At 44.0% G+C, this 23,633-nt stretch overlaps 1 protein-coding gene across 1 annotated transcript; it reads right to left on the reverse strand.

The window, feature by feature from the left end:
- Positions 1–13,008: 13,008 nt before the first annotated feature.
- LOC139551773 (succinyl-CoA:3-ketoacid coenzyme A transferase 1, mitochondrial-like) lies at positions 13,009–23,352 on the reverse strand. The gene is made up of 18 exons (XM_071363108.1): positions 23,199–23,352; positions 22,027–22,236; positions 19,905–20,031; positions 19,578–19,668; positions 19,202–19,337; positions 18,876–19,025; positions 18,598–18,704; positions 18,302–18,362; positions 18,068–18,175; positions 17,848–17,962; positions 14,637–14,731; positions 14,454–14,502; positions 14,238–14,310; positions 14,052–14,127; positions 13,870–13,959; positions 13,673–13,753; positions 13,475–13,576; positions 13,009–13,337 (listed from the first exon to the last, which is right to left on the reverse strand). Exons 2-18 carry the CDS (start codon positions 22,123–22,125, stop codon positions 13,302–13,304), a joined length of 1,596 nt encoding a protein of 531 aa, XP_071219209.1. The 5' UTR covers positions 22,126–22,236; positions 23,199–23,352; the 3' UTR covers positions 13,009–13,301.
- Between the last annotated feature and the right edge of the window lie 281 nt (positions 23,353–23,633).

Genomic DNA, 23,633 nt, shown 5'->3' on the forward strand with positions numbered 1-23,633 from the left:
AAGATGCAGACCTCAACTTCCTTCTCAGGATTGTAATGCCCAAATTGAATGTGTTACCTTTGAGTACCTACTCCTGTACTACATTGTTACTCTGGTCCAGCTCTGGTTATCAATGCACTATGCAACAGAGTACACTGACAACCAGTGGCCCTCTATGCAGGATTACTCAATCTTACTGCCCACAAGGTATTCATCTCTGGGTCTCTAGATACTCATGGATCATTTAGTAAACATTACCAGGACAAAACCAGTCCTAAGGGCTGACAGGGCTCCACATCATGTGTGGACATAGAAAGACCAAAACACTGAGGCTCCATTAGTTTTAATGCCTCGCAAAGAAGGGCACCTATTGGTAGATGTGTAAATAGATAAAAAGCAGATGCTGAATATTCCTTTGAGCATGGTGAATTTATTATTTAGGCTTCAGATGGTGTATACATCGAGACAGATCCTCAGGTAGGCGGGGCCTCAGGTACTTGACCTGTCACCACATACACTGAGTCTAAGCACACCTTAGCACATTAGCTCCAGTTAAAATAAACTCAGACTTGAGACCCATATCAGAGTATTGGGGCTGACTGTGTTTGTCTGCAGGATAATGGAGCCTCAGTGTTTTGGTCTTTCTATGTCCACACATGATGTGGAGCCCTGTCAGCCCTTAGGACTGGTTTTGTCCTGGTAATGTTTACTAAATGATCCATGAGTATCTAGAGACCAAACACCTCCCTGGTCTTTGTGGTTTAATCTGTGCTTGAAATTCACTACTCATTTGAAGGGCCTTACAGATAATTGTGTGTGTGGGATACAGAGATGAGGTAGTCATTTGAAAATCATGTTAACCACTATTATTGAACTAATGTGACTTGTTAAGCGGACATTTACTCCTGAACAAATTTAGGATAGATATAACAAAGGGGTTAAACTCTTAATGACTCAAGACATTTCAGCTTTAAAAAAATAAATATTTATTTGAAAAAAATTCTAAAAACAATATTCCACTTTGACATTATGGGGTATTGTGTGAAGATCAGTGACACTAACTCTCAATTTAAATTTCAGGCTGTAACACAAAATGTGGAAAAATTCAAGGGGTGTGAATACTTTCTGAAGGTACTGTCCATAGAATACCATTTTTCTTTGGTATCACCTTCCATTAAAAAAGGATCAAATACATTCTCACATCATACATATTTAAACCAGTCAGTCCATGTTGCATACACTAAAAACAGAGGACATTAATACATTCCCTCACAACCGACCGCTGTCCCAAGATCATAGGAAATCCCAGAACATAGTGTCTACAATACTGTAATAAGCTCACAGCTGCTGTCAAACTCCAACTGCCCCACAGTTGTCACTGACTAGTTAGATATTCATTTCCCAGTGACCATACAATTTCTGTACTTACAGCATTTATATAAAATCATTTCAGGTTTTTGCTTTGTCTGACCTTATTTTTTCAATTGACATTTGTCAAAACTAATGAATGCAACTATTTATGTCAAATTGTTTTCTATTCTGCTTGTAGCCCTGGAACGAAAAATTGCGAAACACTTCATTGTCAGGATAAATACGGGCTGGACATGCAGATAAATTAGTCAGTTGACGGCTTGAGCGGAGGGAGCTGGTCAAATGATAGTGATGGAGTCTGCTGATGATATTGTAAAGGGCAAGTCTGGGAACCAGCCTGAATCATATAGCCACTGGACTTCTCGCCTTCCACTCTGTGAAGCACACACTTGGGGGATGCCTCAGCGGCTCTTGGCTCCAGAAGGCTCACCACACAATTCATAATAGTATCCAGTTCTCTCTATGAGCCGTATGCCTCAGCACTGTATTACTCCATCTCCCATTCCTCTTACACTTCAAGTGAGTCCTCACATGACTGATAAGTTTATCAAATTCGATGACAGCTGCTCGGTCAAGTTTCCTCACTGTAAATGTTGTAGGTCTGGCACTTAACAGGACGTGTGTTCTGTGGGCAGCTCACACAAGGGAGGCCCCCCCTCGCCTTGACATTTGACCCTGAGAACAGGATCCCCATGACAACCAGCAGCTACAGCTCCCATGGATCACCCATTATAAAACACATACCCAAAATATCACATTTACAATCATTATGCATAAATGTACAACTATATACATTGATCTGAAATCCTGCTGGCCAAGTGTCAGAGGCAAGGGGCAATAGGAACAATACAGTGCAAGTGAACAAAATATTAAACAACCCTAAATTACATGAAGTGTGCAATCTGGCTGCTCTCTAATGAGTGCCACTTTCACAGCCAGGGCCGGCTGGAATGTCCTTGTCCCATCGCACTCTAGCGACTCGTGGTGGCCAGGCGCATGCACGCTGACTTTGGGTTCGCAAGCTGTACGGTGTTTGGTACATTGGTGGGCTGGCTTCAGGGTTAAGCGAGCAGTGTGTCAAGAAGCAGTGCGGCTTGGTGGGGTTGTGTTTTTCGGAGGACGCATGGCTCTCGACCTTCGCCTCTCCAGAGTCCGTACAGGAGTTGCAGCGATGGGCCAAGATTAACTACCAATTGGATATCACGAAATTGGGGATAAAAACAAAAAAAGGGTTCAAAAGTACAATAATAATACAATTAAAATAACATTTACACTGTTCCAGTTAGCAGGAGCTGCCCGTTGTTGTGGCAGGGATGTTCCTCTGCCAGGTACTCCTCTGTAGCTCTCATGAGAAGGAGCTTCTTCAGCTCGGCATACTGCACCTCCTTCTCCAGGTCATACATTGGTCGCAGCTACGCTCTTAAAAATAAAGGTGCAAGTTGGAACCAAATAAGGTTATTGAGAGCGATGTCATTGGAACCATTTTAGGGTGAGGGTGTCTAAAGAACAATAAACCATCAAAAAACAGAAATGTTTCAGACCTTTAGAACCGGAATTTAATAGCCCTGCTCTAGGGTTTTAAGCATTATTTGCATATTTCCCAGGGGGCCTTGCAAGTGAATTTTTGAGTTACCAGTACCATCCATGTCTGTGCTTGCTAGTGTCAGAGACATGGTTGTTGCATTCATTTTCAGTCCTGTGGCTTTCACCAAGTGAGATCCTAGGTTAGTGTTATCATTCAAATTAAATTATTTAAGACAAAACATGTTTCAATAAGGCCTTCTTTTGAGACTATAGTTTTACCTTAATACAGTGGTCCTATTTGAATCCAGCCAGAATGGGGATATCCAGCATTTTGAATGTGTAATCACCAGCAACCTCCAATCAGAACGATTGCCTGGGTTGGGAAGACTAAGATATGCTACTACCTTAAACATCTAAACTGGAAAATCCATTTCAGTAACGGTTGCAATAAGTCCAACAGATGGGAATAGTTTTTAAAAATTGCGTACGGTTAAGTAATCAATGTACATACAAAAACATAGACGTTGAAACAAACAACAAAAAATCTGCAATAGAGCATGCTGGAAAATATGATAACGATGGGCATGGCTTTGGTTCAACTCTGGTTATTAACACCAACACTGGGGTTCTTTTACACCACTGAATGTTAATTGAACTCTTGAATCAACACTATAAATGTTACACTGAAAACATTAGTTAACACTGGTCAATTTTCTGTGTGCTATGAAAGAGACACATCTGCAGGCATCTACAGTATGTATTTCAAGAACCTTTTAGAATTCTGAAGAACAAATGCCACGTCAAGAACCCCACACTTAATGCAAAGGTTCTTTATTGGGCAAAAGTTATCCAAGGAACCTAAAAAGCTGGGGAAGAACCTTTATATATTTTTTAAAGTTTACAATATGGGTGGACATGATATAGTATAACATGTCATCCCGCCAAAAGTTTGTTTATATATATATTATGACTAAAAAGGTTATAATGATAGATGGATGCTCGTTGGATGTGGCAGGGCTTGCAAACCATTACAGACTACAAAAGGGAAGCACAGCTGAGAGCTGCCCAGTGACACGAGCCTACCAGACGAGCTAAACTACTTCTATGCTCGCTTCGAGGCAAATAACACTAACATGCATGAGAGCACCAGCTGTTCCGGGAGACTGTGTGATCACGCTCTCCGCAGCCGATGTGAGTAAGACCTTCAAACAGGTCAACATTCATAAGGCCGCAGGACCAGACGGATTACCAGGAAGTGTACTGCGAGCATGCGCTGACCAACTGGAAAGTGTCTTCACTGACATGTTCAATCTCTCACTGTCCGAGTCTGTAATACCAACATATTTTAAGCAGACAACCATATCCCTGTGCCCAAGAACACTAAGGTAACCTGCCTAAATGTCTACCGACCCGTAGCACTCACATCTGTAGCCATGAAATTCTTTGAAAGGCTGGTCATGGCGCACATCAGCACCATTATCGCAGAAACCCTAGACCCTCTCCAATTTACATACTGCCCCAACATATCCACAGATGATGCAATCTCCATTGCACTCCACACTGCCCTTTCACACCTGGACAAAAGGAACACCTATTTGAGAATGCTATTCATTGACTACAGTTCAGCGTTCAACACCATAGTGCCCTCAAAGCTCATCAATAAGCTGAGGTCCCTGGGACTAAACACCTCCCTCTGCAACTGGATCCTGGACTTCCTGACGGGCCGCCCCCAGGTGGTAAGGGTAGGTAACAACATCCGCCACACTGATCCTCAACACAGGGGCCCCTCAGGGGTGCGTGCTCAGTCCCCTCCTGTACTCTCTGTTCACTCATGACTGCACGGCCAGGCACGACTACAACACCATCATTAAACTTGCCAATGACACAACAGTGGTAGGCCTTATCACCGGCAACGACGAGACGGCTTATAGGGAGGAGGTCAGAGACCTCGCCGTGTGGTGCCAGGACAACAACCGCTCCCTCAACGTGATCAAGACAAAGGAGATGATTGTGGACTCCAGGAAAAAGAGGGCCGAGCACTCCCCCATTCTTATCGACGGGGCTGCAGTGGAGCAGGTTGAGAGCTTCCAGTTCCTTGGTGTCAACATCACCAACAAACTAACATGGTCCAAGCACACCAAGACAGTCGTGAAGAGGGCACGACAAAACCCATTCCCCCTCAGGAGACTGAAAAGATTTGGCATGGGTCCTCAGATCTTCAAAAGGTTCTACAGCTGCACCGTTGAGAGCATCCTGACCGGTTGCATCACTGCCTGGTATGGCAACTGCTCGGCCTTCGACCGCAAGGCACTACAGTGGGTAGTGCGAACGGCCCAGTACATCACTAGGGCCAAGATTCCTGCCATCCAGGACCTCTATACCAGGCCGTGTCAGAGGAAGGCCCTAAAAATTGTCAAAGATTCCAGCCAACCTAGTCATAGACTGTTCTCTCTGTTACCACACGGCAAGCGGTACCGGAGTGCCAAGTCTAGGTCCAAGAGGCTTCTAAACAGCTTCTACCCCAAGCCATAAGACTCCTGAACACCTACATGTACATACTACCTCAAGTAACTGGTGCCCCCGCACTGTGACTCTGTATCGGTACCCCCTGTATATGGTCTCGCTATTGTTATTTCACTGCTGCTCTTTAAATTACTTGTTACTTTTATCTCTTATCTGTATTTTTTTTAACTGCATTAATGGTTAGTAAGTAAGCATTTCACTAAGGTCTACACCTGTTGTATTCGGTGCATGTGACTAATAAAATTTGATTATGCTACCTTCATGTTGATGACCCGAGGGAAGTCCTTGACAGAGCAGACCCACTGGTCATACATCTGTCCATTGGCCTCTGGGTTCTCCAGGTCCAGGACACTCTGACCAGCTATGGAGGACGTGTCTCCACCGATGACATAGGTCTTAATAGACAGCTTATTCTACTCTGAAAACAGGATCATGGTTGACAAAGGTGATTACATACGATGAGTCTGTTATTGACAATTCAGACCTATTCGATTCAGTAGCTTTCTATACTTAACAATTCAGACTTGAACTTTTCTACTATAACATTTGATTCATTGTAGCACTTGTTGTAAATATGTAACTGGTGTACTAAGGGTGACATTCCTCTGGAGTTCTTGAGAATACACCAGATTTTCACGTGGTTTTGACCACTTTCCCGAACAAGAAGAACTTCTTCCTAACACACCGTTGGCACTAGATCTGTCATGCCTTCAAAATCAGAGGAAATAAGTTGAAAAGGATTTGTATATGCATAATTGCTAACTCCTCAAAATACACTGAATATTTACAAAAACGCAACATGCAATAATTTCAAAGATTTTACTAAACTACAGTTCATTTAAGGAAAATCAGTCAATTACATTTTTTTTATTTAGGCCCTAGTCTATGGATTTCACATGACTGGGAATACAGATAAACTCAGCAAAAAAAAAAGATATAAAGGAGCTCTCCACAATGAATTTCAATAGAAAAAAAGTTTTACTATGAATGACACTGAGTGTTTGAATGTTAAATGACGAGACAGAGACATTCATGCGAGTAACCAGCCTTGTTCTGTACATCATGACACTTCCGGGTATCTCAAGCACCCCGGTATAAATACACGAGTTGCAGTAATGAACATTTACCAACAGATGGCATCACTGTGCCATCTTACACCCATAACATCTTCCCTTTAATAAAATAGGACAGGTGTCAATTCATTAACAAAACAAACCTAGTAATAATTTCCAACATGAACAACTTAGTATTTTTTTTTTTTTTTTTTTTTCTCAGGTAACAACTTAAAACATTTTTTTATCTCTTTCTGTCAACCCTGATGGGCAACCTACAGATTAAGTCTTTTTGGTGGCTGAGACAAACGCCCGTAGCGTGAAAAGACAGGGGGCTTGTCTGCGAGGACTGCGGGTTCCCGCACAGGCGTGTCACCTGACTGTCTAAGGGGAGTATTGATGGGCGAGGGAGCAGCCGACCTGTGATCCCCTGACTCTTCGCCCAGTGCCTCAGGCCCCATGTGACTTGACCTGTGATCACCTGGCTCTTCGCCCAGTGCCTCAGGCCCCATTGCTGGAGTTCCGTCTTTTGTCATGCGACCCCTTTGACCATCAGGGTTCTGAGTAGGTGCTGGCTCAGCAATCCGAAGGTCAACTCTGTTGCGACGGTACAGAGATCCATTCACTTCGACCAAGTAGGAGCGTGGTGCCACTTTCTGTACACAGGATCCGAGTCTCCAGAGGCCCGTCCGGTCCCCTGGTAGTGGCTTCATTCGCACCGTTTCACCCACCCTGAGCTCAGGTAAGTCTTTTGCTGATTTGTCGTAGATGAACTTGGAGACCTGTCTTCTGTGACGTAGCTTCACCAGCACGTCAGTCACCACACAGGGCTCCAGGAGAGTGTTGGCTACTGGCAGAGCTGCTTTTAAGCGCCGTGCCATGAGGCGCTGGGCCGGGCTGCTATCCATGCCTTCTGTCGGGGTATTGCGCCACTGCAGGATTGCTTTCCAGGCATCTTTGCCCTCTCGCAGAGCCTTTTTGCAGAGGTTCTTTGCGATTTTTACTGCGGACTCCGCCTTCCCATTAGCTTTTGGGTATCGTGGTGATGAAGTGACGTGCTCAAATTCCCATCCTGCAGCAAATTTTCGGAACTCAGCTCCGGAGAATTGGGGTCCATTGTCTGAAATTACCCTATCTGGCTGGCCATAGCGGGCAAACTGAGCCTTGCAGCGTTTGATCGTTGTCTCTGCTGAGAGGTCGGGGAGGAGGTCAATCTCCCAAAAGTCTGAGTAATGATCGACTACCAGCAGAAAGTCTTTGCCACTGTGCTGGAAGAGATCTAGGCTTACTATCTGCCAGGGGCGCATCGGTAGCTCGTGGGACGTCATCGTCTCTCTCTGTTGCTCAATGGCATATTCATTACAGATTGAACATTTACTGACATAGTCTTTGATTTCACTCTGCATTCCTGGCCAATACAGTGTGTCACGTGCTTGTCTGTAACAGGCCTCACCTCCTATGTGACTTGAGTGCACACGCGCCAACATCTCATGGCGCAGAGACCGGGGAATAACGACTCTCTGACACATGAATATTACTCCGTTTTGAACACTGAGCTCCTCTTTGACTGGCCAATATTCTCTGACGGCTAAAGCAGTTTCTTCCTTGCAGTCGGGCCAGCCCATCATAATCACAGACCTCAATGCCTGGAGTTGTCCGTCCCTGTCTGTGTGCTGTCTGATTTGTATAAGGCGCTGGTCCGTAACATTGAGGTAGTCAGCCTGGTTAATGTGTTCAACATCCACTTGCTCTGTTTGTAAGCTGCACACTGCGTGTTGTTCATGCATGGAGCGTGTGTAAATGCCTGATGCAGTAGCCCTGCTGAGCGTGTCACTCACATACATCTCTGGCCCTGGCTTATACACCACCGTGAGGTTGTAGTTTTGTAGGGCCAGTAGCATGCTCTGCAGTCGTTTTGGGGCATTCAGAAGAGGCTTGCTGAATATAGCAATAAGGGGCTTGTGATCTGTCTCTGCGGTAATATTGTCACGCCCGTACAGGTAGTGGTGGAAGCGTTGGCATGCAAACACAATGCTGAGGCACTCCTTCTCTATCTGGGCATAGTTCTGCTCTGTTAGGGTGAGTGCCCTAGAGGCGAATGCCACAGGCTGGCTCTCCTGCATGAGGCAACAGCCAAGTCCATACTGGCTTGAGTCACTCTGAATCGTGACAGGTTTTGACACATTGTAGTAACGCAGTACAGGTGTCTGGGTGACCAGTTTTTTTATTTCCCTCACCGCTGCGTCATGTTTTGGGAGCCAATGCCAGATGGCGTCCTTGTCCATGAGCCTCCTTAGTGGCTCACACACTTCAGAGAGCCGCGGTAGGAATTTGGCCAGGTAAGTGACGAATCCGACGAAGCGCTGCACTCCCTTCACGTCAGATGGGTGGGGCATTTCCAAGACAGCCTTCACTTTTTCAGGATCCGCCTTCAATCCGGTGGAGGACAAGATGTGCCCATGAAAGCGGACCTCTGGCACTTTAAACTGAAGCTTTTTTATGCTTAGCCTTAGCTTGACCTGTCTGCATCTGACCATCAGGGCCAGCAGCTTGGCGTCATGGTCACATTCTGCCTCCTCATCACTGTCCCCACAGCCCACTACGAGGATGTCATCTGCTATGGGTTCCACGCCACTGAGTCCCATCAACAGCTCGTGCTGTTTCCGCTGATACACCTCTGGAGCCACGGAGACACCAAACGGAAGCTTCAACCACCTCTTCCTGCCCCAGGGTGTCCAAAAGGTGGTCATATAGCTGCTGGGCTCGTCGAGCTTGCACTGCAGGAAGGCATCTCTAGCGTCCACGAGCGTGAAGACTCTGGCCTTTGGGAGCTTGTAAAGAACATCCTCCAACGTGGGCATAATGTAATGTGAACGTCGCAGAGCCCGGTTGAGGTGTTTAGGATCAATGCATATCCGTAGCTTGTCTGGTTTCTTAATGATAACCATATTACTTATCCAGTCTGTAGGCTCAGTGACGGATATCATGTGGCCATCTGCTTCGTATTTGTCAAGCTGAGCCTTCGTAGCTGCTTTCATGGCCACTGGTACATTGCGGGGTGCACACTGGACAGGCTGGATTGCTGCGTCCAACTCAAAGTGGACTTCCCCGGGAACTGACTCAACCGGTGCGTTGAAGACATCATGGTACTTGCTTAGGAGTGTCTCCTTGCTCAGGGGCCCAGCCTGGACTTTGTCTATAATGTTAAGATCAGCTGGGATGGTAAAGTTAATAAGCCCAAGGCGCTCACATGTAGAACCTGACAGTAATGGCTGTTGACTAGCCTCAACTATTTCAAACTCAAGGGTGTGTTTCTGGCCACGTAAAACACACTCTGTCACAAACAGGCCTAAAGAGGTCATGAACTGGCCTGAATACAGTTTTAGCTTGGTGCTACTCTGTGTGAGATTGTCTCTGGGCGCGAGCCTCCTTTTATCTTTAAGGCTCATAACGTTGCATGTGGCCCCTGAATCTATCTGGCATTGCTGTGGTTTATTATTAAGTAGCAGAGTGACAAACCACTTTTTTCCTTTTGCCTTCACTGCCCCTATGCACTCACTAGCATATACATCCTCTGTGCTGTTGTTCCCTTCATCTGTGTTTGTTTCAATGGAGTGCCCCTTACCCTCCTTTCTCTTGCTTTTCATGCAAAGTGATTAGCTGTACCACAGGATTTGCATATTTTTCCATAGGCTGGGCAGTGTTCTTTTCCTTGTCCATGAGAAATGCCACAATATCGGCATGTCTTGGGGTTGTCTACTGCAGAGTTGGCTGTAGTATTAGCATTAGCTGTAGCAAAGGGGAATTTCTTTACTGGCTGCCTGAATGTAGCATTGACATTGTCCATATGTTGCCTTTCTAGCTCCATGGACCTTATCCGTATATCAGTAAGCTCTGCTGCACGGCATGTCTCCACTGCCAAGACCAGAGTCAGGTCACGTTCTCTCAGCAAACGTCTGCGGGTGCCCTCATCAGTTATGCCAAGCACAATCTTATCTCTGATCAGTTCATCTCTTAAAGCCCCATAGTCACATGTAGCTGCCTTTTCCCTTAACCTAGTGACAAAACTGTCAATGGACTCCCCGTTCTCCTGTTTGCAACAACCGAAAACATAACGCTCGTAGATGACGTTCTTTGCTGGCTTAAAGTAATGTTCAAGAGCATCAAGAATAGTTATAGCGTTACCTTGCTGAGGTGCTGTTAGGTTCAGGTTGTGTTTGTATACGTGTCGGCATTCAGTTCCCATTATAGTCCTCAAAGTGGCAGCCACTACCTCTTCGTCCTTTTCCAGAAGTCCCGTTGCTAGCGCATAGTCCTCCCATTCACCTCTAAACGTATCCCAGTTGGTGCTCCAATCCCCGCTGAGCTTCATACCGGCGGGAGGGGGGATGTTCGCTGCCATGTCTAACCGGTGCTAACAACACTGAAGCTAACTAGCAAACTCACTCTAGCTTAATCGAGGGGCAACGCTTAATCCATTTGGATTATTATATACAAATTATTTTAAATGTTTAGTAGTTCGAAACCATGCTGTAGGTCAAGTAACTTTTGTTACATGTAACATGTTTGTGGACTTCACCAGGCAGAGGTTTCTCTCCCCTCTCACTGTCAACTGCGTTTATTTTCAGCAAACTTGCGTAAATATTTGTGTAGATATTTGTATGAATATAACAAGATTCAACAACAGACATAATCTGAACAAGTTCCACAGACATGTGACAAACAGAAATGGAATAATGTGTCCCTGAACTAAGGGGGGGGGTCAAAATCAAAAGTAACAGTCAGTATCTGGTGTGGCCACCAGCTGCATTAAGTACTGCAGTGCATCATCTCCTCATGGACTGCATCAGATTTGCCAGTTCTTGCTGTGAGATGCTACCCCACTCTTCCACCAAGGCACCTGCAAGTTCCTGAACATTTCTGGGGGGAGTGGCCCTAGCCCTCAACCTCCGATCCAACAGATCCCAGACGTGCTCATTGGGATTGAGATCCGGGCTCTTCACTGGCCATGGCAGAACACTGACATTCCTGTCTTGCAGGAAATCACACACAGAACAAGCAGTATGGCTGGTGACATTGTCATGCTGGAGGGTCATGTCAGGATGAGCCTGCAGGAAGGGTACCACATGAGGGAGGAGGATGTCTTCCCTGTAACGCACAGCATTGAGATTGCCTGCAACTTTGATGACAATTTGCCCACGAAGGACCACTGCGCCACCTTCCTGTGAGCACAGCACAACCAGGTGAGTGCAAAAATGTATTGTATGCTGCTGTATAAATTATTACATTTGCCAGGGAGATATGTATACTGTAGCTAAGAAAGTAATACAAAGTGTATGTTGTGTAGATGTTAGTAGCCAATGTCTCACCCTGATAATTTGGTCTATTTTCCCCTCTTAATTTCGCCTACTGTTCTGACTTGGTGGTGCGCATGTAGTTTATAGCCTGTTTCAGAGAAATGTAATCATCAAATATTGTAAGAGCTTTCATTTTCTGCTAATATGCCCCACTCCTCACTTTCACAATTTGGTTGTGCATCAGCAGTTATACTCTTGTCACTGGCAGTCACTTAATTTTGATCTAAACTTCAGTCCGACTAGCGACTGGGCACACAGGGCACGTGTCCAGGAGCCCTGACTTTCCCTATTGACTAACAAAATCATTCTTACTCAGATATTCTATTAATGTGGCATAAATCATGTCTAGAAAAAGCATAACATTTGTTATAAAGTTGCAAGGTTTCTCTGCCCCATGGCAAAAAGGTGTAGAATTGCAGGAAATTCATTTTTAAAACGCATTATCCCCACTTAAGAGGGGGGCCACTAAAACTAATGATTTGCTACAAGGGGGCAACCAAATCTCGCTTGGAGCCCCCAAAAGGATAGTCGGCTCTGAGTTGATTACATATTTCCGTCCTGTTTATTCACCTGGCACTACTTGGTTCATGCACTTTTATATGTTGATTTGCCCCTGACATGTATTTTCTCTCTTCCTCCTAGACCATCACACCCTACCTACCGGCCTTACAATCCAACAGAATCCAGGAGCAAACACCCCCCCCCCGCCTCAGTTTGCCTTTGCTGTGTGTGAAATTAAATGGCTAATTGAGAATGCAAATCTCGTCATTGCATTCTGACCGATGGTGGCAGCAACAATCCTGAACTTAACTTAGTCCACCCTAGTCTTTCACTTTAGATGGTGTCATTGTTTTTATGATGGTATTGTGTAACACTGCATGTACAATCATGAAATTTAAGTGGTTTTGTTCAAACAGCACTGGTACTTTTTCTGAGTAGGGAACAGGTTGCGTAACAATTGTTTTTCCTGGTTGAGCCTCTCTGTGCCGTACCATTAGTGCAAAGGTCACAATGCTGAATTTACCCAAGTTAGACACATTGTATGAGTTTGACTACCCCAGTTGCTCTCAAGTGTATATAATGTATGATATCATGCAGACAATACATCCCTGTGCCATCTGCTGCTGTATCATCCCATCCTGAACCAAAAAAAACACTTAGCACTTGAGTGACTCTGTAAAATTATGAAACTCAAGAACAAATTTAGTTATGCCATTTTAAAAGAGTAAATACATCTGCCATGGATCATACCATGTACAGCTTTGAATGACCAGTCATTGCATTGTAGGCCTAGACTTCAGCAAGCTGATTCTATTGTAAGTCACAGGCACGTTGTAGCCGACTGACTCCTAACTGTCAATACCTTCAAGTCTGCAGGCCTATTTATACCTTTCTCCCAGAGTTGTGTTGTGTACATGCATTTGTAGCACTATGGTCATGTGGAATGTTAAAAGAAGGATTCTGTGCACTGCAGAAAGGTTTGGAGTCACTGGGTTCAGATCTGCTGCATTGGTCTTAGATTTGGGGACACCTATCAAGAAACACAAACAGTGATCAGAGTTGAGTCATTCATTATAATGGAAGCACAGATCCTTCAGTGTTGATTTAATGAGTCAGTAGTTATCCCATGATTCATCTGTCGAGATATGATGGGTTTGTCAAACTCACAGCAAAGTCTGTGCCAGTGCACGCTCTGATGTCATCAGGAGTCAGCCCCTCCCAGATCTCTATGAGAGTGAGGCCGCTGGCCTTGTCAACATCAAAAACTGCCTGGGCGATGGGGGGGAAGTGTAAGCGACTGCATACAGGGAGAGGAGATTGACACTGCCTGCAGCTGACAAGCCTAACTTTATTTAAAAAGCTCACCTTTTCAGTGATGATCCTATCCACACACTGCTTCCCTGTCAGTGGGAGAGTACAACTCTCCAGGATTTTGTGTTTGTCCCCCTTAAGTTTGTAAGGAGAAAAGGTTTACTGTAGGGTACACTCCTATAGTGTATTAGGTACAGTAGTAAGGTCCAAAACCATATGTATGAAGTACCAGGGGTAGTGTCATTGTGTACCTTAGCAGAATGCTCCATGGTCACCACCACTTTGGTTCCTGCACTTGCCACTAGGTCCATAGCCCCTCCCATTCCTTTCACCATCTTTCCCTTTGGAAGTCAATGAAGAGAGCATACACATGTTGAAACATTATATACACGTATTCCTACGATTGGCCAGGTTGAAAGAGACATGATCATACCGGGATCATCCAGTTGGCCAGGTCCCCATACTTAGACACCTGCATGGCCCCCAACATGGTCAGGTCAATGTGGCCACTGAAAGTAGAGGTGGTTCATGTTACCTTCAGATACTCCAAAGGAAAAAGTGATACTAAGGTTAGCGGAGCTAAAGATCGGGGAGTACAGTAGGTGGTTTGAGCACTCACCCCCTGATCATAGCGAATGATTCATCACTGGAGAAAAACGCAGCTCCAGGAACCACAGTTACAACCTCTTTACCTAAATAACACAAACAGAGACTGGGTAGGAGGGTAAAGGTCAGGAAAGATGTTCCAAGAAAGCTTTGATTTGAGGATAGCATGTTCAAAGACTTTCTTCAACTTTGTAGTTGTAGTGTTGACGTATGGGCTTGCTGTACGCACCTGCATTGATAAGGTCTGGGTCTACCTCACTTTCGGTGGGATAAGGACCCTTTTTATAATGCATAGACAAAACAACACAATGACACAGACACACACACAGGGCTATGTCAAAGAGAGGGTGCCCGCTTTCCTGAATGCACTTTCTATTTGTATCTGTAAATCTAACAGTTTAATATGGCTCACCAGGCCCAGAAGTCCATTCTCACTCTGTAGGTGCACAGTGATGTCAGAGTTGATGAAGTTGCTGGCCAGCATGGGGATCCCAATACCAAGGTTTGCTGAAGAGGCTATAGTCAAGGGACCTATTAATAACCAATCACATCCACCACGTCTACATATTGTATAAACCTAGGGCTGTTTGGTGACCATATTACTTCCACACTGGCAGTCATGAGTCATGAAGGCAGTCAAATTCCATGTTTAGTCATGGTAATTAGGCTTCTCCAAGCTCTGATGCTGCTAATGGTCATTAGTAGTCTACCAAACTTGCTAACTGCCTGGTACACCGAACTCTACTGTTCCTCTAATCACTCTGACATCAATGCAAATGTAATCAAAAATATAATCAAACACTTCATGTGAGCCCATGAGCTCATGTTGTGCAACATTTCTATAGGCTATGTAATTGCATGAGAAAACAGAGTGATGGCCTCTCAGCTTTCTATAGGCTAGTCCTTCTATATTTCTTTCTCAACTTTCCTTATATTAAGCACATTGTTTATCTCTACAACAGGAGTATAGGCTACCTGGCTGGCATGAAAATGAACCACGGGAAAAGTGTCCTAAATTCGCTGTTTAAGTACAAAGATTACATGTCCGTCCGTCCCCCCCTGCTTCGAGACAGGTGCATGATAATGGTCCACAAATCTCAAACATATTATTTAGTATTGGTAAAAATTCAAATCAAGAATAGTCTGATGGGTGACAATATTAGCCTATCACTTGTGAATTATATATTTTAACTTGTGAATGATGCCCAGCATAAGGCAAGAAACAATGCTTTTTTTTGCGACTTCTTCGAATCATATACGCACACCTCATGTAGCCTAATTTTGATAAGGTTTGTATCGCAACTAAAGTGGCCAAATAACTTCTTAATTTTAAGAACATTTAATCTGCTTACAAAGGGTGTCATACATAAGGATCGCATGAGTTTCAAGTTTGGGGAAGAATTTTCACCTTAAAAATGCACTTTTAGTATAATAAAAGCATTATATGCATAATCGCATTTGCGGAAACCTCTCACTCAACATCAACAAAACTAAGGAGATGATCGTGGACTTCAGGAAACTGCAGCGGGAGCACCCCCCTATCCACATCGACGGTACCGCAGTGGAGAAGGTGGAAAGCGTACACATCACTGACAAACTGAAAAGGTCCACCGACACAGACAGTGTGGTGAAGAAGGCGCAACAGCGCCTCTGGGTGAAGAAGGCGCAACAGCGCCTCTTCAACGTCAGGAGGCTGAAGAAATTTGGCTTAACAACTAAAACCCTCACAAATTTTTACAGATGCACAATTGAGAGTATCCTGTCGGGCTATATCACTACCTCGTAAGGCAACTGCACCGCCCACAACTGCAAAGCTCTCCAGCTGGTGGTGCGGTCTGCCCAACGTATTACCAGGGCCAAACTTCCCGCCCTCCAGGACACCTACAGCACCCAATGCCATAGGAAGGCCAAAAAGATCATCAAGGACATCAACCACCTGAGCCAATGCCTGTTCACCCTGCTATCATCCAGAAGGCGAGGTCAGTACAGGTGCATCAAAGCTGGGACCGAGAGACTGAAGAACAGCTTCTATCTCAAGGCCATCAGACTGCTAAAAGGCCATCGCTAGCACATCAGAGGCGGCTGCCTATAGACATAGATTAGAAATCACTGGCCACTTTTAGAAATGGATCACTAGCAACTTTAATGTCTCCGTATCTTGCATTACTCATCTCATATGTATAAACTGTACTCTGTACTATTCTACAGTATCTTAGTCACTTTAATTGTGTGTAAATATTGCATCGCTCATCTCATATGTATATACTGTATTCTATACTACACCACTGTATCTTAGTCCAATGCCGCTCTGACATATGTATATATGCTTAATCCATTCCTTACTTAGATTTACATGTATTTGGGTATATGTTGTGAAACTTTTAGAATTACTTGTTAGATATTACTGCACTGTCAGAGCTAAAAGTACAAGCATTTCACTACACCCGCAATAACATCTGCTAAACACGTGTATGTGACCAATAAATTTGATGGAATGGAACATTCGAGCATATAGCATACTGCCGTGTGCGCATTGCTGCGCTTATAATGTGAAGAAATAGCCTAATAGTTTATCAACATTTTCTGCCACATGTTCTGATCTGTTGGGTCCACCACATTGTGTAAAAAAAAAACTAGTGATGCTAGTGGTTGAATTAATTTTGGATCTATCGCATTTTACAACTGTTCCAGACTATGTTTGGAATATTTATTTCTCACACAGAACAGGTCAACTTTTGTACTATGGGGGATAGTCGATTGACATAGGCTAGTGCTTTTGCTGTTAGTTAGGCCTTTCTCATCTTGTTGGCTGACGAAAAGTAAATGTGGACAGTTTTTCCAATAAGAATATCAGAATTGGATAAGGACGCACACAGTTGCGTCCCCGATGTGTCTGTCTTCACTTGTAGCCTGTGAGAAAGACCCGATCACGTGATGGAGAGCCATGTGAGTGAGAGGTGCTTCGGAGCACGCAGCACTCAGGGAGAAGGGCACAACGGCCACTGGCCACAAAAGGCATGGATCTTTTTAGGATGCATTACGGCCACAAAGGGGATGACCCAGAGAAATTCAAGGCATCGTCAAATTGTGAATGAGAGACTGAAGTGTGAACAGCCTGCGCAAATAAACAGAGCAGAGCTCATGAGCTCATGTCTTTCAAAATTAAGCATATAGAGTACCTATTTCTTTGTTAACCGCTCAACACAGAATAGCCGCATGTGCACACTCCCTCAAATCGTTTGGAGAAAATATCCTTTCAATTTAATTCAGCTTTGTTCAATTGTATTCTTCATACTATAAAATAATGCCACGGAATTCTAAGCAAATCTTGTCTGCTAAATGAATTTCTTTAGAACTGTCTAAAATAAAGAATGGATTTATTGTGGTGTAGACTATATTACATGGCTTTATTAGACATCAGTGGCTTGTAGGCTGTGTGCAAGCCAGGAGATGCTAAATGGGTTTGTTAATTAACTGTCAATTACCGTGAGACCGACCAGTTATTTTGCTTGACAATCACCGGCTGAGGAAATTTCGCGACCGCCATAGCCCTATATGTACCTCACGTGTATCAATATCAATCCACACTGTTCCCTCCGGCCCTGATCCTGTGTAAAGGATACCATACATCCCATCCTGGAACTCCAGTGCTGCCCTCCTGATGATCCTCTCTCGGAGCAGGTCTCCCTTCCTCTTGGGTTTGGGCGTCTCCATAGAGCCTTTCTGGACCGTTCTCTTCTGCACAGTGAACAGGGATTATTGCCAATCAATAGCACAGAGAAAACAACCGATCGCACATTACCTGCCACCAACAGACTGACAGACACAGACAGGCAGGCTTACCTCTATCCTCTTCTCATACACTGCCCCCTTCACAATCCTGTCAACATAGATGCTGGGGACATGTATATCTTCTGGAGCAAAGGTCCCCACATCTACAATCTCTTCTACCTAAGACAGCAGTAACCAAAGACCCAGTTAGGGTTTAAAAGTCTGGGGTAAGGTTCAGTAAACTCTTAGGCCACACATGATAGTTGAAGAAACTGTTCATTGAAACTGGTTCATTGACATGCTAACCTCCACTACGGTGACTTTAGCTGCTTTACACATGGGCTGGTTGAAGTTCCGTGCTGTTTTTCTATAGAAAGACAAAGACAGTATCATGAACTGTTTATTGTATGCTGATATGCTAAGTAGAGTCAGTGCATGAACTATATAATCATTCACAGTGACAGTCGCTGTTGATTGATTTTGAATGTTAGCACTAGCAGTGGCGCAACATCATGCTAGAAAATGCTGACCTCTTGTGGAGTTTGAATATAACACGTTCTTATGATTGTTGTGAAGGTTGTTGAAAAATCAGCCAACCCCACCTGAACACAATGTTACCGGCTCGATCAGCTTTCCAGGCCTTGATCAGAGCAAAGTCCCCTGTGATGGCTCTCTCCATGACATAGTGGATGCCATTGAACTCCCTCACCTGTGGGATAATGACATCACATGTGTGAGGGTCAGGAGTAAAAGCTGAGCTGACCCCATAGTGTCCACCTCTATCTCTCTAATATTACCGGGTCTTTCTTGGAAAAAAAGATGTCAAGTATCCTGGGTAAATAAAGGTTCAATATGAATATCTGTGTGTGTTTTTGCATACCTCTCTCTTCTTGCTAGCGATGGCCACACTGCCGTCTGTGTTGTATTTGATGGGTGAGCCTCCCTCCTGGATCAGTGTGCCATACCCAGTGGGCGTGAAGAAGGCAGGGACCCCAGCACCGCCGGCACGTACCCTCTCTGCCAGGGTACCCTTCAGTAGATGTATTATATATGAAAGTCATAACACGATCTAACACGCAGGCTATAACAAGATACAAAAATTGTATAACAAACTTGTTATAGCGAGCATGACATGCAAATCCATTTTTCATTACAAACCAAATGGAGAAAATACTTTAGAGTGACACACAGTCATTAGAGTCTAACCTGAGGCGTTAGCTCCACCTCCAGTTCCCCTGAAAGGTACTGTCTCTCAAACTCTGCATTCTCCCCAACGTAGGAAGAAATCATCCGCTTGATCTGCTTGGTCCTCAGCAGCAGACCAAGACCAAAATTATCCACGCTGCACACACACACACACACACACACACACACACACACACACACACACACACACACACACACACACACACACACACACACACACACACACACACACACACACACACACACAGACAGATTTATCCACACTAGAATAACAGAAATACATTTCTATCTTGCTTAGATACATACAACACATGCACAAAAACAACTATACTCAAAGGCACTCACACACACACTCATTTTGTAGTAGCCTAATTACCCAGCGTTGTTGCTGACTGCTGTGATACCTTTCACTCCAGTCTTCAATAAACTCCCAATCAGATTCTCGGGTATTCCACATAAACCAAACCCTGGAAAACATTCAGAAGAATACATTAAACTCTGAATTATCCTATACATTACCCAAACTAATGTACAAGCGCAAACATGGAATGTTAATGATTAGCGCTTAAACAAATATGACATATTGTTTTCCCAGAAGCAGAAGATTTGCATGAGGTTTGAAACGCAAAACGTTTGAATTTGACATTTGACTAAAGCATAACTATGTGATGAAAAAGGCTTGAGAGCAGGTACAGTATGCTACCTCCGACCAGTAGAGTGGAGCCATCTGGGATGTCTTTCACTGCCTCTGTGGGGTCGGTAAAGAAACGGGCATCCCTGGGGCAGGAGGTGGAGAAGTAACAGCCACACACCCGAGGGTGAGCAACACACTGAAATAACCACATGACAATTTGGACAAGGACATCACAGTAAACCTGGATTTGACCAGTGAATCAATAGAGTTAGTTCAATCCCCCTCAATGAAATTGATACAAATGTGCATGTTGTTATTTCGTGCCCCCATTTTGTCAGGAGAAAAAGGTATGTTAGAGTTGTGGCAAAAATGGTTCATTCAAAGTGATTCATGTAGCACGGGGCCTGGTTTTTATCATGGACTAACATTCATTCTAGAATAAAAACTTGTAGAAAAGCTTGAAGGTTTCCTACTTGATTTATACAAAGGCTCTCCACTCAGACAGTTCTCATCCATAAGAACTCTGAGTGACCCATTCACAGTATTATAGCACTCCCACATACAGTGCTTTCGGAAAGTATTCAGACCCCTTGACTTTTTACGCTACAGCCTTATTCTAAAATGGATTAAAGTCCTATAGGTGCCTTTAGGCAAACTCCAAGCGGGCTGTCATGAGCCTTTTACTGAGGAATGGTTTTTGTCTGGCCACACTACCATAAAGGCCTGATTGGTGGAGTGCTGCAGAAACGGTTGTCCATCTGGAAGGTTCTCCCATCTCCACAGAGGAACTCTGGAGCTCTGTCAGAGTGACCATCGGATTCTTGGTCACCTCCCTGACCAAGGCCCTTCTCCCCGATTGCTCAGTTTGGCCGGGCAGCCAGCTCTAGGAAGAGTATTGGTGGTTCCAAACTTCTTCCATTAAGAATGATGTAGGCCACTGTGTTCTTGGGGACCTTCAATGCTGCATAAATGTTTTGGTACCCTTCCCCAGATCTGTGCCTCGACACAATCCTGTCTCGGAGCTCTACGGACAATTCCTTCGACCTCATGGCTCTGACATGCACTGTCAATTGTGGGACCTTATACATTTACATTTACATTTAAGTCATTTAGCAGACGCTCTTATCCAGAGCGACTTACAAATTGGAAAGTTCATACATATTCATCCTGGTCCCCCCGTGGGGAATGAACCCACAACCCTGGCGTTGCAAGCGCCATGCTCTACCAACTGAGCCACACGGGACCACGTGTAGACAGGTATATAGACAGGTGTGTGCCTTTCCAATTGTATTTTTTTATTTAATATTTAACCTTAATTTAATTAACTAGAAAAGTCAGTTAAGAACACATTCCTATTTACAATGAAGGCCTACCAAAAGGCAAAAGGCCTCCTGCGGGGATTAAAAATAAAAAATAAATATAATATAAATATAGGACAAAACACACATCACAACGAGACAACTCAACACTACATGAAGAGAGAACTAAGACAACAACATAGCAAGGCAGCAACACATGACGACACAGCATGGTAGCAACACAACATAACAACAACATGGTAGCAACACAACATGGTAGCAGCACAAAACATGGTACAAACATAATTGGACACGGACAACAGCACAAAGGGCAATAAGGTAGAGACAATACATCACACAAAGCAGCCACAACGGTCAGTAAGAGTGTCCATGATTGAGTCTTTGAATGTAGAGATTGAGATAACTGTCCAGTTTGAGTGTTTGTTGCAGCTCGTTCCAGTCGCTAGCTGGGGATTTTTTTTTAATGTGCAACAATTTCTAAAAACCTGTTTTTACTTTGTCATTATGGGGTATTGTGTGTAGATTGATGAGGGGGAAAAAAATATGTAATCAATTTTAGAATAAGGCTGTAAGGTAACCAAATGTGGAAAAAGGGAAGGGGTCCGAAAACTTTCCATATGCACTGTATGTACTTCAGAGACAAGAATAAAACACTTGAGGTTCAGAACAGATACTCTTGTGAGGTTCCTAACAGTTCCATTCCATTAAACAGTATCAATAGTTACAATTTAGCACACAAACGTTACATTGTATATGGAGCAATACAATACTACCTTGATATACTGGATTAATAAACAACATATTACCTAATGTTCAGGTTTATTATACACATAACACAATTTGTTGTGGTAAAATTATAAAGTTGTTCATACCTTGCCATACTGCATAGACAGTATTCCTTTTTGTCTTCTCACTGAAGATATGTTTCTATGAAATTGCTCTGATTTTGACAGAATTCTGAAGGACGCCATTTTCAGAATCTGTCAGTCAGTCTTTCAGAAAACTGAGTGGTGGAGGTTTGCAGTACAGGTCATTCCCCCTGGGCCCAGTCAACAATCAGGCCAGGAGGGGTGGGGGCATCCCTGGAGTGACAGTGGAATTGACCAATTAAAAGTGATACTGCTTATTAGTACCATAGTGACCTAAAGTTTAAATGTAGGCTTTCAAAGCACCTCGTGAAAGGGCAAGTCCCTGTTTCCCCCACATTCAAGTGAAAACCTAAAAAGGCATGAGACCAGGTAGCATAATCACAGGATCAACATGGAAGACCACATCTTGAGAAGTATTTCAAGCTTTCAATTCCAAACTTTGTTAGGGAGAGAGAGAGAGAGAATGTCTATTTATGAGAGCATGTGCATGGAGGGTAGGGAGTCTCACTTGACAGACTTCAGAGAATGAGTTGAGTCAGGGGCTCCTCACATGCCAAACACTCTCTCTAGAGCCAGCGAGATAATGACTCTGAACAGTGTGGCAGATTTGTGAAGGAATACATCTTCAGACCCTATCTTCTAGATAATAGAACCTCTCCCAGGGCTGAGTGCCATGAGAGGAGAATGTATTCCATCTACTGTAACTTGAGTAATCTAGACATAGATTTTCCACAGCTGCTATGATTTGTTTGGTGAAGGGAAAAAAGTCAAAACCATGTTACTTTGAATAACATAATCCCTCAACCAACCAACCAACCAACATAGAAAACATGGAAACGATTTCAAGTTGTTTTAGTTGTATGAACAAAATACACATGGTATACACTTCCTGCTAAATGTTTGTCTTTCAGTTGTGAGTGCACTTCAGTGTGCAGGCTATGCCCACTCTAGTAGATGAGACTTGGGGTTAAAAAATATGGACTCATCCCCTCCTTATAACCTAACGTTGAATAGGTGAAAGTGAGTATTCCACTTCATTGAACTCTTCAATCCATACTGCGAGGAAAACATCTATGGAAATGGCGTCCTAAATCAATGGATGGGCCTTACATGCCCCATAGCCACCACATGTGCGTCTGTGAGAGCGGACATTGAAGAGGTCATAGACTACTTACAGATGAACAAGAAAAACAACTTGCACAATCTCGAAAGGCGGTTCCGTAAAATAATTGAGGACAATTGTCACCGGGTGTAAATTATGACAAAGGTTTCTTTTCACGACTGAATTGTAAAGTATGTAATTTGTGTGCGTAAAATGCGTAAACAACTTCTCCGAAATCATTTGTGGTCTTGCCTGTTATGTTAAATATTTACCAGCAGGTGGCGCTTTCACGATGCCACAGAGTGGTGGATTCGATTATGCTGAGCCGCGGGGCACCGGGTTTATGGACCGAATTATTGCAGGATCTTGTAGGATCTTGTAGGGAGCCGTAGTCGGAAAAAAAATACAGGCTAAAGTAAAAATATATATTATTTTACTGCAACCACCAACCACAGGAGCCTGCTCACAATGTTCAAAATACACCAGAGAGCATTTTCCCCCCACAGAT

This window comes from Salvelinus alpinus, chromosome 24, assembly GCF_045679555.1.
Source record: "Salvelinus alpinus chromosome 24, SLU_Salpinus.1, whole genome shotgun sequence".
Taxonomy (NCBI): Eukaryota; Metazoa; Chordata; class Actinopteri; order Salmoniformes; family Salmonidae; genus Salvelinus; species Salvelinus alpinus.